This window comes from Xenia sp. Carnegie-2017, unplaced genomic scaffold, assembly GCF_021976095.1.
Source record: "Xenia sp. Carnegie-2017 unplaced genomic scaffold, XeniaSp_v1 HiC_scaffold_2, whole genome shotgun sequence".
Classification (NCBI taxonomy): Eukaryota; Metazoa; Cnidaria; class Anthozoa; order Malacalcyonacea; family Xeniidae; genus Xenia; species Xenia sp. Carnegie-2017.
Window position 1 is genome coordinate 5,044,534 of NW_025813482.1, and position 18,195 is coordinate 5,062,728.

The following is an 18,195-nucleotide window of genomic DNA, read 5'->3' on the forward strand; positions in this document are numbered from 1 at the left end:
CGACTGAACTTAAATTAACGTCCTTCTTCTCAGAACACTGCTCAGGCACAGTATAGAAACAAACAGTAGTCCCATTCTATTGAAATTTTTTGTATAGCGCATGTCTTATTACGCATCTAATTAGCATAGTGGCAGACAGTCAATTGCTTTTTTTGGCCAATGGGAGCGCTGAGGTGGCTATCGGCAGCCAGTAATCTAATTAAATATACAGCACCAAGATGGACAATGGAGTGAGACTACTGCTTGTGTCTATACTGTAGCTCAGGCCACTCAGGAGCAATATTCAGGGCCTCAGGCCCAATTTGATACTTCAGCGTGAAGTAAATGGATGAAATGAAATGAAATGATGAAACCAATGAAAATGAAACCCAGTTTTACAAAAACGGAAGCACTGCAGTAATCGTTTTGGCGGGAATATTGAATGAACAATTGCATCAACAAACAACAATATTATTGATGGCATGAACTAACATCACTTTGACTGAAATATGTCTGAAAATAAAGAAAATATACCACAAGGAAACTGGAGGAAGCCAGCTACAAGTATAAAATTGGTAGTCAAGAAACGAGCCAGAAGTAATTCGAATAAACCATCAAAATTATTAGACCAAAAAATCTGAATTTAACGAAACAAGATTCGCAGTTTGTTAGACAAACAAAACGACAGAATCCGTTTGGCTGTTCACTAAACAAGAGAATTAATACAGGAGAGGATAAATTTCATGAAGAAAACACAATTTTCAACGCCTTAGAAACACCAGCCTCGAGAAGTACGGATAACAGTATCATAAATTCGGGCATTTGTTCAGAGTTGATTGGAGTTTCAGGTAAATTTGATGTACAAAACCTGGTTTGAGCTCACTTGAAGAAGATGGTGTGAAATTACGTGGTGAAATCTTACCATTTGACTGGAGTTTAATGACAAGAGTTCGGTTTATATCTCCTCAACCATTTACCTGTTGTGCTAAAGTTCTAGGAAAGCAAGAGAGCAAAGGGTTATGTAACTTTGTCAAGTCCTATAACCCAGACATTGATGATGATAGTACAGTATGCTTTAGAAGAAATAGCATGTATTGGATTCATCCCAATCTACCCTGGGTATCTCTATTTCCTCGTTTGGCATCAGAAATCAAATTGACTAGCAAAATACCTAATGTTGCCGAGAATGAAGATATCCGTGATGTCTTACACCAAAGTTGGTGCAAAAGTTTTCATTCCTTGTTCAACCTGTTGCGTTGTGGATATTGTGATTATTTTTATCTCTGCTCTGCGCATTTTACCATGTTGTTTAGATCTGCAACAATTGCTGGTATACAAACAACATATGCTTATATAACTCCAACTACAAAGGGAATGAGAGAGGGCTTGGATAGAGAAGGTAAAATGTTTTCACCCAAACTTTGTTCATTAAAGTATCGAGTCATCATGAACTAACTTCTCATCACATCTTCTAAACTTTCACTTGTAGGTATTAAGTATGTTTTACCAGTTCTTACATGCAAACCACTTAATCATGGTGACGATGATCTTGTAAGTAATGATATTGAGAATGAAAAGTGCTGGTTAGAAAGCATGGGTGTTGCTGAAGACACTCTTCCTCAACTTCAAAAAAGTAAAATCAGTGAGCAACTTAGTAAACTAAGAAATATTGATCACCAGAGTTCATCTGTTGCTGTAGTCCATGGAAATCACACACAAGCTTTATTTAACTTCCTACTCAATAGCAAAACCTTAATATCAAAGACAGGGTCTCATGCTGGCCTACCTCCAACTTTACTTGCACCAGTGGCTTTTGAAGGAGCTACCTTACAGTCGTTAAATTCCAGACTTGGCACTGTTAAGTTAGGAAAGAGCTTAGAAAAGGTAAAAAATTACTGATTATTTATGCATGAAGGAATTTCTCAAAGAAAATTGTTGTAATAAAATGAATGTGTAGCAGAGACATAACATATGTATCAGGCCTAACCAAATTGACTGTCTGCCATACCTACCACATACAACTTATTTTAATTTCAGATGTTTTTGTTTTAATAGCATTACAGTTTAGATATCACTGGACCTATCTTGCCTGGGAACTTTTCTAAACTATGCTATCTATTCAAGAGAACACAACAACAATTCTCAGCCACTATTAATTCTGTTCCAGCAACAGCACCTTTCAATCTGAGTTTGGAAGATGAAGAGAAACAAATTAAAATGAGGAGAACTTACAAAATAAAATCTCAAAGCTCAAAATGAACAATTTGATATTCATTACATTTAATGAACAAATGTTCACTTGGAAAACCAGTTAAGACTGAATTTGGTAAAAAATAAGTATTGAAATATGAACAATATAGCAATTCTGAAAATATGCAGTCCTTTCAACTACAGATTCTGTTTGATCATTTTATTGTGACATAGAAGGATGTCCAAAGTAGCATAAAATATTTTCCAAAACTCTAAAAAATTTAATTGACCTGCTAAATGTTTACTTCTCAAAAACTGTTGAATGTTGATCAGGTCTTGATGGATGAAGTGGTTTAACATTTGCCATGACTTGTCTTGCATAATCGGAGTTGTGGAGGCCAGCCTGACGCAACGCAAGCTCTACTTTATGGCGAGGATCGGAAATAATCTGAAATAAGACAAACATTTAATTTCTTATACGCAACAACACGTAAATTAAACAAAATTGTATAACTTATGATGTCAGTGGGCAAAGTCTCACCTGGTTTGTATTGAATGTATTTAATGTAAATAAAGGTTTCTGTAAATCAACTTCTTGTTGTAAGTCGTTAACTTTCTTTGTGTGACATCGCGACGCCTAAACAAAATACAGGAATATGTCAAGTTAAATAAACGTTGTCAATAAGACGAAAATTCTGTTGTGCAATCACGTACCTCTGTTGATTGAAGAACCCTCAAAGGATCGGTCTTTACTTTCACGCTCACCTAGAAAATTGAATTTATTAAGTCGATACCATCTAAAATGAAAATTGTTGACCACTTTAATATTAAAGTAAATTTTATAGTGACACAGTTTTCACAAAGGTTTTCCCAAGTCTAGTAAAGGCAGAAGGAAAGTTGGTAATTTTTCCACAGGAAAAACAGGAAAAATGTCGAAACGTGATAAACCGTCTTTGAATCGCAAAACTTGCAAACATGACTATATTTCAAGCAACCACTGTAAAAAAGAATTTTCAATCTTTGCTGCCGACAGAGTTTAACCAGATTTCAAGTTTCGTTGACAATTTTAACAAAAAATCATCCTACTTGTTCTCTTAACTTCTCAAGTCTATTTTCCCTTTCTACTTCCTCCTCGATCTTTTGTTGTTCTAATATACGTTTCTCTTCATGGCGTTTCCTCAATTCATTTTCACGATAACTGACTCTAATCAAAGGGGAGACAGAATTAATATTCTGTAATATTTACATGTAGAAAATAAATATTTTACAAAACATTTCGCAGATAGTGCGGACGAAAGCTAGGTTGTACGTACATAGAGGTTGGACTGTTGATTTCCGTAATAGGATTTGTTATTTCTTTATTGCTTTCAATGATAATCAACCAACTCTCACTTACCTGTCGGCATCTCGCACAGCTTGTTCTTTCAAACTTTTTTCAATTTCTCTTAATCTTCGTTTCTCTTCTTCCAGTCGTTTACCTTCTTCCTCGAATTTCTTATCTTGATATTGTTTTATCTGATAAGAGTGGGGCAAAAAGATAAAGATAATTATAAATTATAAAAAGCCGCAACAACTTCAATACACGCACGTATAGCTGGCTACTTTTTGCAAATCATAAAAAACTTCTATAAGAAAGCGACAAAGAAAATAAAAAGCAAACATTTTACCGAACCTTGGTATGTATTTTTTCTCTTCTCTGTTTTTCTTTTTCTTCTTGCAATTTCATTTTCTCACTCTCCTGCTCTAAAATCTTCATAGCAATTTCCTGTTCGATTCGAAATGCCTCACGTTTTTGCTCTTGAAATTCGGCAACCTGTAAAAAATGGAAAAATGCAGCGATAAAACTATTGACGTCTCAGATAACGTGAAGATAAGTAAACTTAACTACCATCTCTCTTCACAATTGCCGTCGTAACGAATAGAGAAACTAAGGTTTGATGATTAACTCTATATGACAATAAACATGATACCTTTTCATGCAGTTTTCTACAAGTTTCCAATTGTTGCTTTCGACTTTGCAGACGTTCTTGTTCATTTTCATATTCCACCCAAGCTTCAGAGAATGTTCCCTTGACTTTAAGCAATAAATCTTGGCGATCTTTTGCCCAAGAAGAATATAATGAAGTCAACTGACTTTGATAAGACTTGTGTGAAAACCACCAAGTCTCATGATTTACCTAAATATTATGGTCATAATATAGTCGTGTATATACATGGACTTTATTTCTGGTCATGGGCTGTTTTACATATTTTCTAATTAAAACTATGCCAAAGATATTTAGGTGCAATGACTCAAAGTTTACTTTTAACATGTCTTCGTAATAGTGGCGTTTTAATTTTCCAACTCATACGTGAATGACCGGAAAAATTTCAAAATTCAAACTTTAACATTCGTCTGCAAAAAATAGCAAGCTTACAATATCATGACGAGATAAATGTGGTAGCTCTCTCATCAATCTGTCAATGTATAATGTTCTTCTTTGTGGCATATTAGCATCGTATTGATCCAATATGTATTCAAACCGAAGATGATCATCACTTGCCCACCCGACGTTTTCGTTGCTTTAGGACAAAAATCGCATCAATGAGTTAAATGTTTAAATGGTATGCTAAATAAGTATAATATACTTACCTAATAAAATCAGCATATTTAACATTCAAATAATCACGATGTGTCAAATATCGCTTGTCGAGCAACTTAAACTCATTGAGAATCGTGGATTTTAATTCATCATAAGGACAAGATAAAAATAAAGCTTCCTCAGGAATTCCAAGAGTTAGTTGTGGATAATCATCTTCGTTTATGAAGTAATCCTTTCTCATGCAATCAAGCTCATGTTCAAGTCTCTTTTCCTCTACAGTTAATTGATCCAGGATTTCCTTTTGTTGCAGTTTTACATCGTAAAGAACTCCAGACACATCATCAGAGGCAGGTTTATCTTAGTTAATAATGAAGAGAGGTGTGTCACAACTTGCTAAAATCTTATGGATTTTTTAAGGAAAAACTAATCGCTGAGCAAATCTCAACACTAATTATTGTCAAACATTGCCCTGCACCCCGTAGTTAGCGGAACTGACAGAAACCTCTAAAGCAAACACTGCTGCTGTAGATGGAAAAAGCGAATAACTACCTTTCGCTTGAAGTAACCAATCACGAATATCTTCTATTAAATCCCACACAGGTTTGACAGAATTATAAGAGAAAGTCACCAAATCTTTATTTATACCATCCTCGTATTCTTTAACACCAACAAAATAATCTCTTACAGAACTGTCTTGCCAAGGAAGGTTTGCTTTTATCAGATTTAACTCATGAACGACACTTTCATAGAAATTTTTTAAGCGCACTAACTCTTTCTTCCAACATTTTCTATGCTGCTTAAGGAAATTAATATTTTTCTTCTCTTTGTTCCTATCAGAAATTGTTTCAACTTTTTTTAATGACTGTTCACCAGAGACACTCTTCAGTTTCGTTATTGCCTTTAAGTTGTCATAATTAACATCTTTATATCTACCAGTAGTTTGGCCATTTATAATACGAGACACCAACTGATAATCTAAAAAACAAAGATATTTATGGAGTGACAACTGCACAAAGGCTTAAATTCAAATTTTTGCATCGCACAAACTCACAGATAGCAAACATTAAACCAGAAGCAATATTCTAGTCATATACTGTAAGCAAAGGAAACGAAGGAAACAAAGGAAAAGGAGCAGCGACGGTATGTGGGAATTACAGGACTATTAAGCTGATGGAGCATGCGTTGAAGATAGTAGAGAGAGTGTTTGAAAGAAGGTTGAGGGAAGTTGTTCGGATGGGGGAAGAGCAGTATGGATTCATACCGGGGAGAGGAACGACGGATGCGTGTTTTGTGTTGAGGCAGCTGCAGGAGAAATTTTTGGAGAAGGACAGAGAATTGTATATGGTGTTTGTAGATTTGGAGAAGGTGTTTGATAGAGTTCCGAGAAAGGTGATCGAGTACGCGCTGCGTAAGAAAGGTGTGACAGAGAATATGGTTCGGGCAGTTATGATAGACTTATCATGTAATATCATAATGTCATATTATAATTTCATAGGAATTAATTAGAACGTTATCTGGAAGCTTTTGAGGTAGAAGTTGGTTTCATGCGTAAACACTTTAGAACCGCAACCGCATTTGTTGTTATTGTGGTTAACTATATCTTGCTGTAACATACTGTATTGCGTATGGGATGTAGAAAAGACAATATGCTGATTAGATATTATATATATGCAGAGTGACCACTGAGTACTTGGTGGCGGAGTGAAGCTGAGTCATGGAATGGTACCGAGAATGGAAAAAGACTCAAGGACAGAGAGGACTCAACTTATTGATATAATTATTAAGACACTTATCTACTTTTAATATTTACGCGTTGAAATAAATTGTTTAAGAAATATAACTGGTTCAGTGCGTGGAAATAGAACCAAAATTAATAATTATGGACGCAGTAACAGGGTTATGGAGACTTATGAAGGTGTAGCGGCGGTGGAGGAAGGTGTTAGATCTGAAGTTTTGAGGTAAAAGTTGGTGTTCATCAAGGTTCAGTCTTGTCGCCGTTACTGTTTGCTTGTGATGGATGTACTGACAGAGAAGAGAAGAAAAGAAGGATGCTGGTGTTTGTTGTATGCAGATGACATTGTCTTGGTGGCGGAGTCGAAGCAGAAAGTCATGGAATGGTACCGAGAATGGAAAACGGCAATAGAAGTCAAGGGACTGAAAGTGAATGAGGCAAAGACGACATGTCGAGGCAGGTGGAGTGAAGGACAGTGATAAATGGCATGTGTGTGGAAAAGAGTTGGAGAATGAAAGGCATGTGAGTGTGTGGGGATGAAAGGATTGGGGAAATGGAGGAAGTGAGCGAAAGAGAAAGGATGTGGTGTGTGGATGGAATAGGATGGATTGGAAGAAAGAGATTAGAGAAAGAGTTGGTGTTGAGTGTATCGAGAATTGGGTAAGGCGCCAGCGTTTGAGGTGGTTTGGGCATGTGGAAAGGAGAGAAGAAAGTGCTGAAATTCGCAGAACGTTGCATATGAATGTTGATGGAGTCCGCAAACGAGGTAGACCGAGAAGGAGATGGATGGATGCTGTGAACAGTGATATGAAGGCGATGGGTATAACGAGAGATATGGCGAGAGATAGAGACGTTTGGCGTAGAAAAGTTCATGGACCGGTCAACCCCCCTGGCGGGGATTAATACTGGCCGGTATACAAATGTTGTTTGTTTGTTTGTTGTTTGTATACTATAAGCAATTAATAATACACTCAAAAGTATCAAATAAACAGTTAAGTTTATTTGATAAACTTATATAATTGTGAAAGTATGTAAGTATTAATATTTGGCATTCCACAAAAATATAGTTTCAGAATCTCAGTGGTTTATTATCCCTTTCTTCATGTTCTATTTTGTGATATACCCTTCCCTTCTATTCATCATATCATCATGACTTATGAAATAATGCCCATATGCCTAGTAAAAAGATATTAATTATGGTTTAAAAAATTGTTTATTTTATTGTCACATTTTAAAACTCACTACTCCTGAGACAGCATTATCCAACAGAGGATTGACTTCTATAATTTGAGCTTACCCACTTCAATCAATATATTTTAATGAAATGTGTTACATGGATGTATGTACTTCAATACCTAATTGCAAATGCAGTGAGTTTGGATGAGTCTTCAGTTTGTGACTAGAGTTGTGGTCATTCATAGTGGTAGCTAGCTGTTGCAGGTTGGAAATCTTATATCAAAGTACCTACACATTGCCAAGAGCAAAGTCAATCAAATGCAAGTGAATTTTTATCCAAAATAAACGGCAAGTGTTCTCAAACAAACTGGCGAGATTTATTTTAACTTCAGCTGCAAGTATTGTTTGATACATGAACATCAGGCATAATATATGGTAAGTGTCACTATGTAAGTGATACACATTGGGTTAGAGCAAGCCAAGCGAAATCAAGGTGAATAATGTAGCTTTGTGTAGCTGCAAGAGAGTGAAAGTTTTCCAACCTGTCACTTTTAGTCTTATTAATAATGTTCAATTCATGCAATTGCTGTTGAATTTGTTAGGGGAGAGTCAAATATACGTTTCTGCCAAAAAGACATCAATATGACCTACCCCCTACCAAAGACGTCAGGCTCCAATAGTGGATAATAGTTTAACTTTATCCACTATAATTATTTAACATTCGTCGCTAATTGCATGTGTGCATTCAATACACTCAAAACTGGAAATATTTTTGTGGTAATTAACTCATACTTGCTGTCATACTGCTGCCAAAGTTCTTAGTACTCAGTGTTTATGAGTACTAAGAACTTTGATACTTCGAGAAAAAAAAAAAATCATGTCTGAAAACCCCCCTCTCCCACAGACATCATATTGACATCTTTTTGGCAGAAACGTATATTTGACCCTTCCCTTATTTTTACCTGCAGCACCAATAGCACATCTGTGGTTATTAACAAATGTTCTTAAGTCTCTTCCACTCATTAAACTTTTTGGATAACTTTAGCAAATTTTGTGTCCACACCATACCACCATACAAGAGAGTACAATAACCACACAGTCCCCCGACTCTCACCAAACACTAGTCACGACTGGTATGGTATTTATGTATTAATGAATTGCGTATACTAAATTACAAGCGAAAAATGAGTATAATTGCATCACTACCAAATACCAACCAATCTTGATGATAAACTCTATTTTTAATCAACGTTGTAATCCAAGAAGAACTTGATCTATTTCATAAATTTATTTTATTTATTATGACTCAGTGATTATGGCTTTGTCACCCTCACCGGTCGTCATAGAGATGCCCCATAGTTACCACTGACGTTTAAAAAAACAAACGCGGGCTCGATTTTCATTCACAATGGCTGCAAGTAGGCCCAAAAGAAATAATAAACGTTCTTTTAGTCCTGCTGGTTCTGCCGCTGCATCTTCCTTTAGTGGGACTAAAAAAAAGAAAATTGTACCCGTAAGTATGCTTTTATGCTTTGCATAAATTGGGCCGTGCATTTGGCCTACTTTAAAATTGCAGGCATAGAAGGTCTAATTTTAAAATGTAGAGTGAAAACTTTGTGAAGTGGTCATACTCATGATCATAATCTTTCTCCTCAAGGTTAATGTATCAAACATTGGAAACGTTGACTAAATTTCATTATAGGCTGTGGAAGACATTGACTATCAAACAAACAGTCCAAGCTCTTTTACTACAGCAGACAATAGCTTTTACAATGAATTTGGAAATTATGTTTTTAAAGATTCGAATTTCGAGGTACCTAAATGATTATTAAGTAACCTTTGAACATAAATTTGCCTAATATTCTCGAAGTTTCTTGTATGATTAATTTTTATAAGTATACTATAGTGTACGTAGTACATTTATTCACAAAAAAATATGTTTCATTTTAAGAATTTAGGAAAGATTTAATTTTATGTTGTAATTTTTAGCATTCTGGTGTCAATTCTTCAAAAAAACGTCTGTGGAAAAATTTAAAGCAAATAATTTCACAAGAAAGGGCTTTGCCTTGGAGACAAGATGATCCAACTTGTTAGTCTTTTCAAAATATCAGCAAAAGCTGTGATATTTTCATAGGCACGATGAAAATATTGAGGCATGTTTCAAACCTCATGAGCCAAATATGTTTTCTATTTTTTTTAATTTATTTGATGCATGTAAAGTTTGATGTTTAAATCAGGCCTAAGTTACTTGCTAAATGATTCAGTAAAATGGATTTCACTGCCAGTAACGTTTTTTCGTAGATAGTTCAATAGAAGCTCCACCATCTTTTAAACCAGCAAAGAAATACTGCGATATAACAGGACTACAGGTGGGTGAGCTAGTCTGAATGATATTTTTTTAGCAAAAACTATATGTTATCAGTGTGCGAATTAACGGTGTGCAATTTGCACATCGTTTTAGCTAAAATGAAAACAATTGCACATCACTTTTTCAAACGATGTGCAAAAATCAGCAGTTTTAACGAAAAACACTGTCGTAAATCATATGAATTTGTTCACCTTTAAAAATATTAATTTAGCAATTAGCGCTATATAATAATTAACGTAATATCGATTTGATTATGCCTATAAAGAAACACTTTGTCAAAAAAATTGCACGTCGTTTTTTTGAACTAATTCGCACACTGTGTTATGTTTTGCAATGCAAGAGTTTGCAATGCAAGGGTTGTGCATTGTTTTCCTTTGAAATTCAAAATCTCACTGAGCTTGATCATACATTTCAATGCATGTTTCTGCTCATATAATCAACAGGAAACTCATAGTGATGAACTAGAAACTACCTAAATTTGTTATTATTTATGCATCGTGACAATTATTTGAATATCAGCTTATGTGATTGAAATGTATTTGGATGTTGATGATAGATAGTGAGAGATTTTGATGAAATTAATTTTTTTGCATTAGGGAAAAATTTCAGGTTATTATGTGATTTAATAAAATCAATATTGCTTCTTTTTAAGTTCATATTTTTATTTTTTATAGGCAAAATATAAAGATCCGCAAACAAGAATGCTCTATAGCACAAGTGAAGAATTCTCAACAATACGTAATTTAACAATGGATATTATTGGTGGATATCTTAACTTGAGGAAGGCTGCTCCAACGTGATTGGCTGTTTGCATAAGATGTGTATCTGCCATTGTATTTTACACTACCATGATGACTGCTCGTAAACCGCTATACTGGACTCTAAGCATTTTGCCCATGTGTATTGACTTCCCTATTTAGAGGCAATATATACCCAACGCTTTTATTTAACTATGAGCAATTATAGTTCCAGCTGTAGACAAAACATTTTAAACCACCCACGTGGATGGATGAGCTTTTATGTTCATAAAATTCACAACCAAAGGCTCTAATGGTTGTTTAAATATTTTGATTTTAAATCCAACCGTGGAAATGCTACAATACTCATGTTTATGAGAAGTGTATCAAGATGGTAATGAAACATTAACAAACTAGAACAAGCAATAATTCACCATCATATATTAAAATTTCATATTTTTCTTGCCCCTTGCCTTTTTTTAAGATGATGATAATCACCGCGTATTACCGACTAATTGCATTATAAAAGCAATTGAAGAACATCGCTATGTTTAAACTTGATTGTACAGATGAAGAATACGGTTAGTCTAAATAGAAAAAAACATGCGAGAAACAAAGTTCCTTTTATTCCAAAAATCTTATTGCATCCTTCAAGAAAAATTTCTTAACGACCTGCGTACTTTCGGTTATTTTTTATTTTATTATTACATCGTCAAAAAACTGTAAAATAAGACTGAGCATAAGGGCATTTTACTCTGTAACATCAATAGACAACAGCTCGGCCTCCGATGCTTATTCCCAAGAAAAATTTGCATCTTTTACTGCGTGATGATTATTGATAGATTAAAGATCACCCTTAAGAATAGAAAAGTTGAACTATGAATTAGTGCTGAACAATTTGAAATTGGGTCTGACGCTCGATACAACGATTGCAAAGGGCTGGTTATATTAGTCTAAGTTTCCTGACTGGTCACGTAGGAATAGAGCTTCGGGAGAGCAGACTTGTCTTAAATACAGACTGTTTTCTTCTGGGCTGGGCGAGATAACTTTTGCTAGCGCTTTGTGTAGTCATACCCTTAGGGGAATTAAAAATTTGCTAATAACCGCATATCCAGTATATTAAAGTAAATCATGTTGTAATTAACATAAGCAATCAGGGTTACGGTTTGAAGATGATTGACAAATTAGACACAACATAAGATGTAGTTGTTTTTCAGTTCAGGCATTAATTTAAGAAACTTCGAAAATGCTACGATGTGTTCAATGCTTTTTTTATTTGATTTTTACGAGTATGTTATTATGTATTGAGAAAATAATTGTACGTCGCGCCTTCTTTATTTTAATCAAGTACCCAGGGCAACTGCCCATTAAAATAATCCCTGGGAACGAGGTTGCGTTAATTTTGGATTTCCGTTTGTCCGATTCCGCATTATATTTAACCCACTAATCCCAAACAAGTACAAGCACAGCTTATGATTTGCTAGTATAATAGTTCTGTCGCAGCCACGTCCACATTGTGCATTTCGAGTCTACTAGTTTCATTGTAATTTTGTTTTCCGAGCTTTGGATTGAGGTACGTTTCATAAAACATTTGCTATTCTTCTGCTACAAACGAATATATTTATCTGTGTATTCTCCAAAATATTCTGTTAAAAGTAGACTACGATGGCGATGAATCTAGCAAATGAATGAGTGGTGATGCATATAAACATTTTCATCTAATGCTTGGTTAAAATGCATGTAGTTCCCTTATGTTGTAAAAAAATATCGACTGTTTTGTGGAATAATTTTATATACAACCCTACTTTGATGAAAAATTTTAAATATCCGTAACAACACACAAGCAAGAAGCTTTTATGTCTCCTGTATGTGCAGTTACAACATCTCGATTAATGATAGTTTAATGGCCATTAACTATACTTCGATATAAAATTATATTGCCTTAAGGGTAATGTGAATTTTTGTAATTTGTTGACAAAATCGGTCGATGTGATAATAAGGCTGAAAGGTGAAGCCTTTCGAATTCGCTATTCTCGCAAGCTTTGCAGTATTGTTGTTACTCAATCTACTAAATTGGCGCTATGATTTCGACCCGCAGCTAATGATTGTAGTAAATTGTGAAGACGAACATTGTAGGTTGTTTGGTACTGAAGAAACTTGACATAATTCATTAGTCTGCTCAGGCTCTGCGGAGTATGCTTGTAGATTGAAGTAATGGCTGATTTTCTTACGTTCAAATTTTGTGCTATCGAATTTTCCCTCAGCGTTCTTTCAAATTGTTTTGTTTCACTTGAATGAGTGCATTTCAAAAGAATGTGATCATTAATCGCGCGATATTCCAGTGAATGGGAATTAGCTTCACGTCGAAAGTACAGTTGTGCACATGCGTGACGAGAGAATGCAGTTGATGCAGCATGCAGTCGAATTTTGAGTCATGCGCTTCTTTTGATCTGTGAGTGATAAACACGTGACTGTGAATTTGAGTCAAATTACTGGATTATGTCTTTGTTCGTGATTCTTTACTGATTTTTGCCTTTGCAACATATTAATAGATTGTCAATGCTCTTAAATTTATTTTTCTGCCTTTTTATGTAATAGAAACGTTACTATGCTGTTGACGCTCGTGCTTTGGACAATCTTCATTGCGAGTATCACAATTTTCATTCTCTGGCGACTCATTTCTCCACCCAAAGTCAATATAGTTAGAAAGGCACCAGAAAATAAAGATCAATACGCGAAGAGTCGCTTTCTTCCTTCCAAAGTGCCAAAAGATATCGACGTCATCATTATTGGTTCAGGAATGGGTGGCGGAGCTGCGGCATCCATTTTGAGCAAGTGGGGGAAAAAAGTGGTTGTCCTGGAGCATCACGACAAGCTAGGTGGATGTACTCACACATTTTCGTGGTCGCGTAAAAACATGTACGAAGATGGATATACGACCTGTGAATTTGATACAGGTTTGGTAATTTAGATTTTTTATATTTTCACTCTCTGTGTGGAAAAGTGACAAATACCTTATTAGTAGTTTGTAGTGGTTGACTTACGGTTAGGGCATTAGCTGAAAACGTTTTGTGAATAAGCCAACTACGAGAAAGCTACAAAATTGCTGCATGTTTTCTGATTATGACATACACTGATTTCTTCAGTATTTCTTTTATATAACTCATGTGTTCTTTCTTTGTCTTTTTTTCCCTAAAATTTGAAAGCAAATCAGTAAAGAGGATTGCGTGGCACGTATTTGTAATCCCCCCTTTGCGTTTTATTGCGTAGGTGTTAAAATTTTTATCTTTTGTTAATAACTACACGTGTTCTCCATATTAATGCACTTTCATGATCTGTATTTGCTATTCATTTGGATTTACAATTTCTTCTACATGTTTTTGTAAAACAAGTAACGAAACGATCAGGCCATCGTTTGGGAGGAATAATAAACTCGAAATTTTTATCATTTTTTTAAATAATTTTTTTCTGGTAAAAATGTGAGTTCGTTAAATTCTTGTGACAATGATGAAGCAGCACTCATCTTTCTCAATAATGTGACAATTTAATTTTATTCGCAGGCTGTCATTACACTGCTGTTGATACGTCGATACCAATTGCTCGCTCGGGAGCTGTGATGAAGTTTGTAACCGGTGGTAATTCAAAGTGGAACGATCTTGGTGATCCGTATGATCATCTTGTCCTACCATATGATCCTAACGTTGACCCTGGATGCCCTAATAATGACAGCTACGATTTCGTTTGCGGAAAAGACCGTCTTATTAAAAAGATTTCAGCCCAAATAAATCCTCAGGAGCCTCTGGTAACAAAACGGCTAACTGACTTTTTGTCTTTCTGTCATGCTGCTCGTAAAACTATAAATAACATGTGGCTTGTTCGCATGTGTCCAAGATGGCTAGAGCCATTTTTACACAGGTTTACTGAGCCATACTATAAATATGGAGAAATAACAACCGGATATGTTTTGAATGCAATGCTCGAGCATGGTTTCTCTCATGAAGAAGTGTTAGCCCGTAAAACTTTACCAGAAAAACCTGACGTGGATTTACCAAACACGTGGAAACGTTTGAAAGGTATAGCTCGCTTGTATATTGAAAGTGTTGAATCATGTTGATTTATATGTTAAGGCCTATGCTTTGTTGGTATAACGTTGTAGTCACGTATTTCTTATAGGTGTGATGGTTCATCCATTGGGAGATTATGCGTGTCAACCCAGTGATTCTACAGTTATTGCGCACTCTCTTACTGCTTTGTACTATATGAATGGTGCTGCTTATACTCATGGACAAACGCAGAATGTAGCTAACTCTTGTGCTAAGGTACATAACTACTCTATGATTGTGTTTGTATCAATCTGCTTAGATTATGTGTCTATAATACACTTGCTGGTCTTTTCATTTCAAAATACAGGATTTTGAAATACGACTTAGCTACCCGAAATATTTAACTGAAATTACAAAGTACTGAAGCTATTTTTTGTGATTATTGGAATAAACCGATAATGGAACTCGTGTACTTTGCTTTGTAGTAATAATCTTAATCTCGTTTCCAGATCTTCGAAATTATATTCTTATAAACATGTTTATTACCTTAGATAGTGTATGAGCATGGTGGAGAATGTTTTGTGAACGCTCATGTTGATGGAATTATTGTGAAGAATAACAAAGCTGTTGGCGTGCGCGTATGCAAGTCGTCATCATTAGATAGTGATAAGGCATCGGAAGGAAAACCTGCAATGACGGAGATTTATGCACCTATTATAATAAATGCAACTGGCATTCACAACTTGTACAACAAACTGTTACCTCAAGACTTGCCAGCTGTTAAAGATTTTCATAAAATCAATACAAGTGAACCGTCTACTGGGCACAATTATCTATTTGTTGCAATCAAAGGTAACAGGGAACATGTTATGTTCGTAACTCGCCTTTTTTTAAAATCTATATTGGAGTGGATTTAGCTACAAAAAATATTTCTATACTTAACTCGTAGGCCATAGGTTGAGATCGCGAATGTCATTTTTAGATTATAAAATTCAACTTTTTGCAGAGTAGATTATTATTTTTGTTAATTAAATGTATGGTAGAGCACAGGATACACATCGTGATGCTTTTATAGAGAAGTCTGATGAGCAGATTATTAAAGAAATATTTTCAGTCTTAGAAAGCGTTGCTTCTTAATTTTTGTAGGTGATGCAGATGAAATTGGTATTCCTGTCACAAACACATGGTACTTTAATGGTTATGATACAGATGACTGTTTTAACAAATACTTTGAAAATCCAACCGAACATCGTCCACCAACCTGCTATCTTGGATTTCCGTGTACAAAAGTAAAGCATTTATACTTTTGTTGATCGTTTGATTACTTTTATTATGAAATAAAATGTGTACAACATGTGTTTCCTGATTGGTCAAACCCAGTGTTATGAGTATCAATGATTATCCCAGAACTTGGGATTTAACAGACACAGGCATTAAACAAATTTCTTTCTCCTTTAATAGGATCCGACTTGGAAAGAGAGGTTTCCCGGAATTTCTAATTGTATTCTAATTTCTGATGCCAAGTTCAAGTGGTTTGAGAAATGGGAGAATTTGCGAACTCATAAACGTGGTGATGAATATGATCAATACAAAGAAAAATTTGCCGAGAAGTTATTGGAGATTTTGTACGAGAAGGTATAAATTGCTATTATGTAAGACATTTTAGATGATTTGACCTAGTCAAACTCAATTGAAACATATTTATACTCTTCTATCCTTCAGGTTCCCCAAATCAAAGGCAAGGTGTTATGGTACGAATGTGGTACACCACTTTCAGATTCAAACTTCCTTCAATCCTATAGAGGTGGTTCTTATGGTACCAGGTGCAATTTGGCATTTACCGATCGCAAAAATGCAAGGTGGATTATGAGACCTGATACAGAAATAGAAAATCTTTATATGGCTGGACAAGATGCATGGACACCTGCTGTAGTTGGGGCTATGTATGGAGGATTACTTGGCGCTATAAAGGTATTTTGTTTTGTCAGTGTAGTTGGTATTCATATTTTATTTAGTTCCTTGTATTATTGACCCAACCTTAGTTATTAGTGGTAAATAAATTGACTCAAACTTGGCTAGATATAAACTTCGTAACAAATGAATTAAAATCACAAAGTTACTTGGCAAGTATCACAATTTATAATCTTTTTTATTCTGTTCAAGGTGCTCGGATTTTTTCAAGGTTTTGGTATTATATTTTCAATTTTGAATCAGCAAGCTCAAGATATTCATGCTATGACAGGCTGGTCGTATATTTGGTGTGTGAGGAAAGCTGTTAAAATATTTTTTGACACCAAACCTCCACTTGATTTAACAGAAAAAAAGGTTTGCTAACTATTGGTTGACAGAAGACGCACTTGATTCGCTGTGACGTAAAACTTCTGAATTAAAGAAATTTCATATAATGAACATTGTTTACTGGTGATAAGCTACATCATATGTGATGGCAATGGCTTAATGTCTACGTAAGTGGGCAGTCTCGCTGTGACGAAACCGGCCTAAAGTTATTTGAAAGTTATAATTTTTATTCAGTTGCTTAGTGTATGTAACTAAGTGCAGCTAGAAGTCCGTAATGTATGCAATTGTTTTGTGTCATGCAGTTATGCTGTATCTTGATGATGATATTAATAATAAATTTCATACCTATAGTATTTCATGTCTATAGATTTATTTTTCACAAGGATCCGTTAGCTTCCTGGATAGATAGGACTTGCGAGTGTCACTGATATTTTATGTATGTTTTGTGCCTATCTTGTCAGTTTTGCTCTTTTGATTAACCATACATCGGATTGCTTAGCACCAAACGCCTTGAGCTTTTCGCAATATATACAATTTTGTTTACAAAATTTGAACTTCTTCTCCTTGATCCACTTCACTTTCATTCCGTTTCGCATTTCATTTCCCGAATTGCGAGATGTGAGCCTCAATTACTTAGTGGATGTGTGTCAAAATACAAATGAAATTTAAAACACATCCATAATGTTGGGCATTACTGTTTTCAATTCAGTTAATTGAATGTACTATTACTTATTTGTCAAAAAAATGTATTTTTGACGTTAATAAAAAATAAGGCATACAAGCAAAACAACATGAACGTGATCTGAAAAGGAAAATACTTTGTTCTCTGTACATTTTCGACTTGTTATTGTGTTTCTTGTGTGACTTTCTTGTAGTTGATATTTCAGCCCACTAAGGTTGGGGAGATAGCATGAGAACAGACTAAATTATACTCTGTAATTTGTACGTGGATTGTGGAATGCTTCTTTTAACCCAATAAATTGCTTATCGAAAAAGTGAGTGATCATAGCGTGTGTAAAGTTTAGAGACTGTGTATTGTGTGAAGAGATTCAGAAATAGCAGTAGCACATATATGGATGTACGGCATGTG

General features: G+C 35.0%; 4 protein-coding genes across 5 annotated transcripts; 3 read left to right on the plus strand and 1 right to left on the minus strand.

Annotated features, from left to right (window-relative positions):
* Nucleotides 1-843: 843 nt before the first annotated feature.
* On the plus strand, nucleotides 844-2,862 carry LOC124440515 (protein downstream neighbor of Son-like; the record flags this gene model as incomplete). The annotated part of the gene is made up of 3 exons (XM_046990907.1): nucleotides 844-1,378; nucleotides 1,469-1,863; nucleotides 2,035-2,862. Coding segments are annotated over 3 exons (1,134 nt in total), but the record flags the coding sequence as incomplete, so codon positions are not given.
* LOC124439970 (coiled-coil domain-containing protein 148-like) lies at nucleotides 2,369-8,896 on the minus strand. Its single transcript, XM_046990279.1, has 11 exons — nucleotides 8,622-8,896; nucleotides 5,301-5,726; nucleotides 4,802-5,108; nucleotides 4,587-4,731; nucleotides 4,140-4,346; nucleotides 3,842-3,982; nucleotides 3,566-3,684; nucleotides 3,256-3,373; nucleotides 2,884-2,934; nucleotides 2,711-2,806; nucleotides 2,369-2,617 (listed from the first exon to the last, which is right to left on the minus strand). The coding sequence occupies exons 1-11, from the start codon at nucleotides 8,680-8,682 to the stop codon at nucleotides 2,471-2,473; spliced, it is 1,818 nt and encodes a 605-aa protein (XP_046846235.1). The 5' UTR covers nucleotides 8,683-8,896; the 3' UTR covers nucleotides 2,369-2,470.
* Nucleotides 8,897-8,929: 33 nt separating this feature from the next.
* LOC124439971 (INO80 complex subunit C-like) lies at nucleotides 8,930-11,226 on the plus strand. Its single transcript, XM_046990280.1, has 5 exons — nucleotides 8,930-9,172; nucleotides 9,362-9,472; nucleotides 9,649-9,748; nucleotides 9,961-10,028; nucleotides 10,702-11,226. Exons 1-5 carry the CDS (start codon nucleotides 9,068-9,070, stop codon nucleotides 10,825-10,827), a joined length of 510 nt encoding a protein of 169 aa, XP_046846236.1. The 5' UTR covers nucleotides 8,930-9,067; the 3' UTR covers nucleotides 10,828-11,226.
* An 861-nt stretch (nucleotides 11,227-12,087) lies between these two features.
* On the plus strand, nucleotides 12,088-17,458 carry LOC124439969 (all-trans-retinol 13,14-reductase-like). 2 transcript variants are annotated; one of them, XM_046990277.1, is made up of 9 exons: nucleotides 12,088-12,337; nucleotides 13,363-13,721; nucleotides 14,325-14,837; nucleotides 14,938-15,083; nucleotides 15,359-15,659; nucleotides 15,954-16,096; nucleotides 16,269-16,442; nucleotides 16,530-16,778; nucleotides 16,971-17,458. In XM_046990277.1, the coding sequence occupies exons 2-9, from the start codon at nucleotides 13,373-13,375 to the stop codon at nucleotides 17,139-17,141; spliced, it is 2,046 nt and encodes a 681-aa protein (XP_046846233.1). In that variant the 5' UTR covers nucleotides 12,088-12,337; nucleotides 13,363-13,372; the 3' UTR covers nucleotides 17,142-17,458. The 2 variants fall into 2 exon arrangements, with proteins under 2 accessions (XP_046846233.1, XP_046846234.1); XM_046990278.1 differs by lacking the exons at nucleotides 12,088-12,337; nucleotides 13,363-13,721 and adding an exon at nucleotides 14,161-14,243.
* Nucleotides 17,459-18,195: the final 737 nt, after the last annotated feature.

Bases quoted from the DNA above. Each gene is read 5' to 3' on its own strand.
- LOC124439969 (XM_046990277.1), top strand. From the start codon at position 13,373: ATGCTGTTGACGCTCGTGCTTTGGACAATCTTCATTGCGAGTATCACA. The intron at 13,722-14,324 runs GTTTGGTAATTT...TTTTATTCGCAG, and splicing joins GACCTGTGAATTTGATACAG to GCTGTCATTACACTGCTGTT. The intron at 15,660-15,953 runs GTAACAGGGAAC...TAATTTTTGTAG, and splicing joins TCTATTTGTTGCAATCAAAG to GTGATGCAGATGAAATTGGT.
- LOC124439970 (XM_046990279.1), bottom strand. From the start codon at position 8,682: ATGAGTGGAAGAGACTTAAGAACATTTGTTAATAACCACAGATGTGCT. The intron at 4,732-4,801 runs GTAAGTATATTA...TTTGTCCTAAAG, and splicing joins AAATATGCTGATTTTATTAG to CAACGAAAACGTCGGGTGGG. The intron at 3,374-3,565 runs GTAAGTGAGAGT...CCCTTTGATTAG, and splicing joins GCTGTGCGAGATGCCGACAG to AGTCAGTTATCGTGAAAATG.
- LOC124439971 (XM_046990280.1), top strand. From the start codon at position 9,068: ATGGCTGCAAGTAGGCCCAAAAGAAATAATAAACGTTCTTTTAGTCCT. The intron at 9,473-9,648 runs GTACCTAAATGA...TGTAATTTTTAG, and splicing joins TTAAAGATTCGAATTTCGAG to CATTCTGGTGTCAATTCTTC. The intron at 10,029-10,701 runs GTGGGTGAGCTA...TATTTTTTATAG, and splicing joins GCGATATAACAGGACTACAG to GCAAAATATAAAGATCCGCA.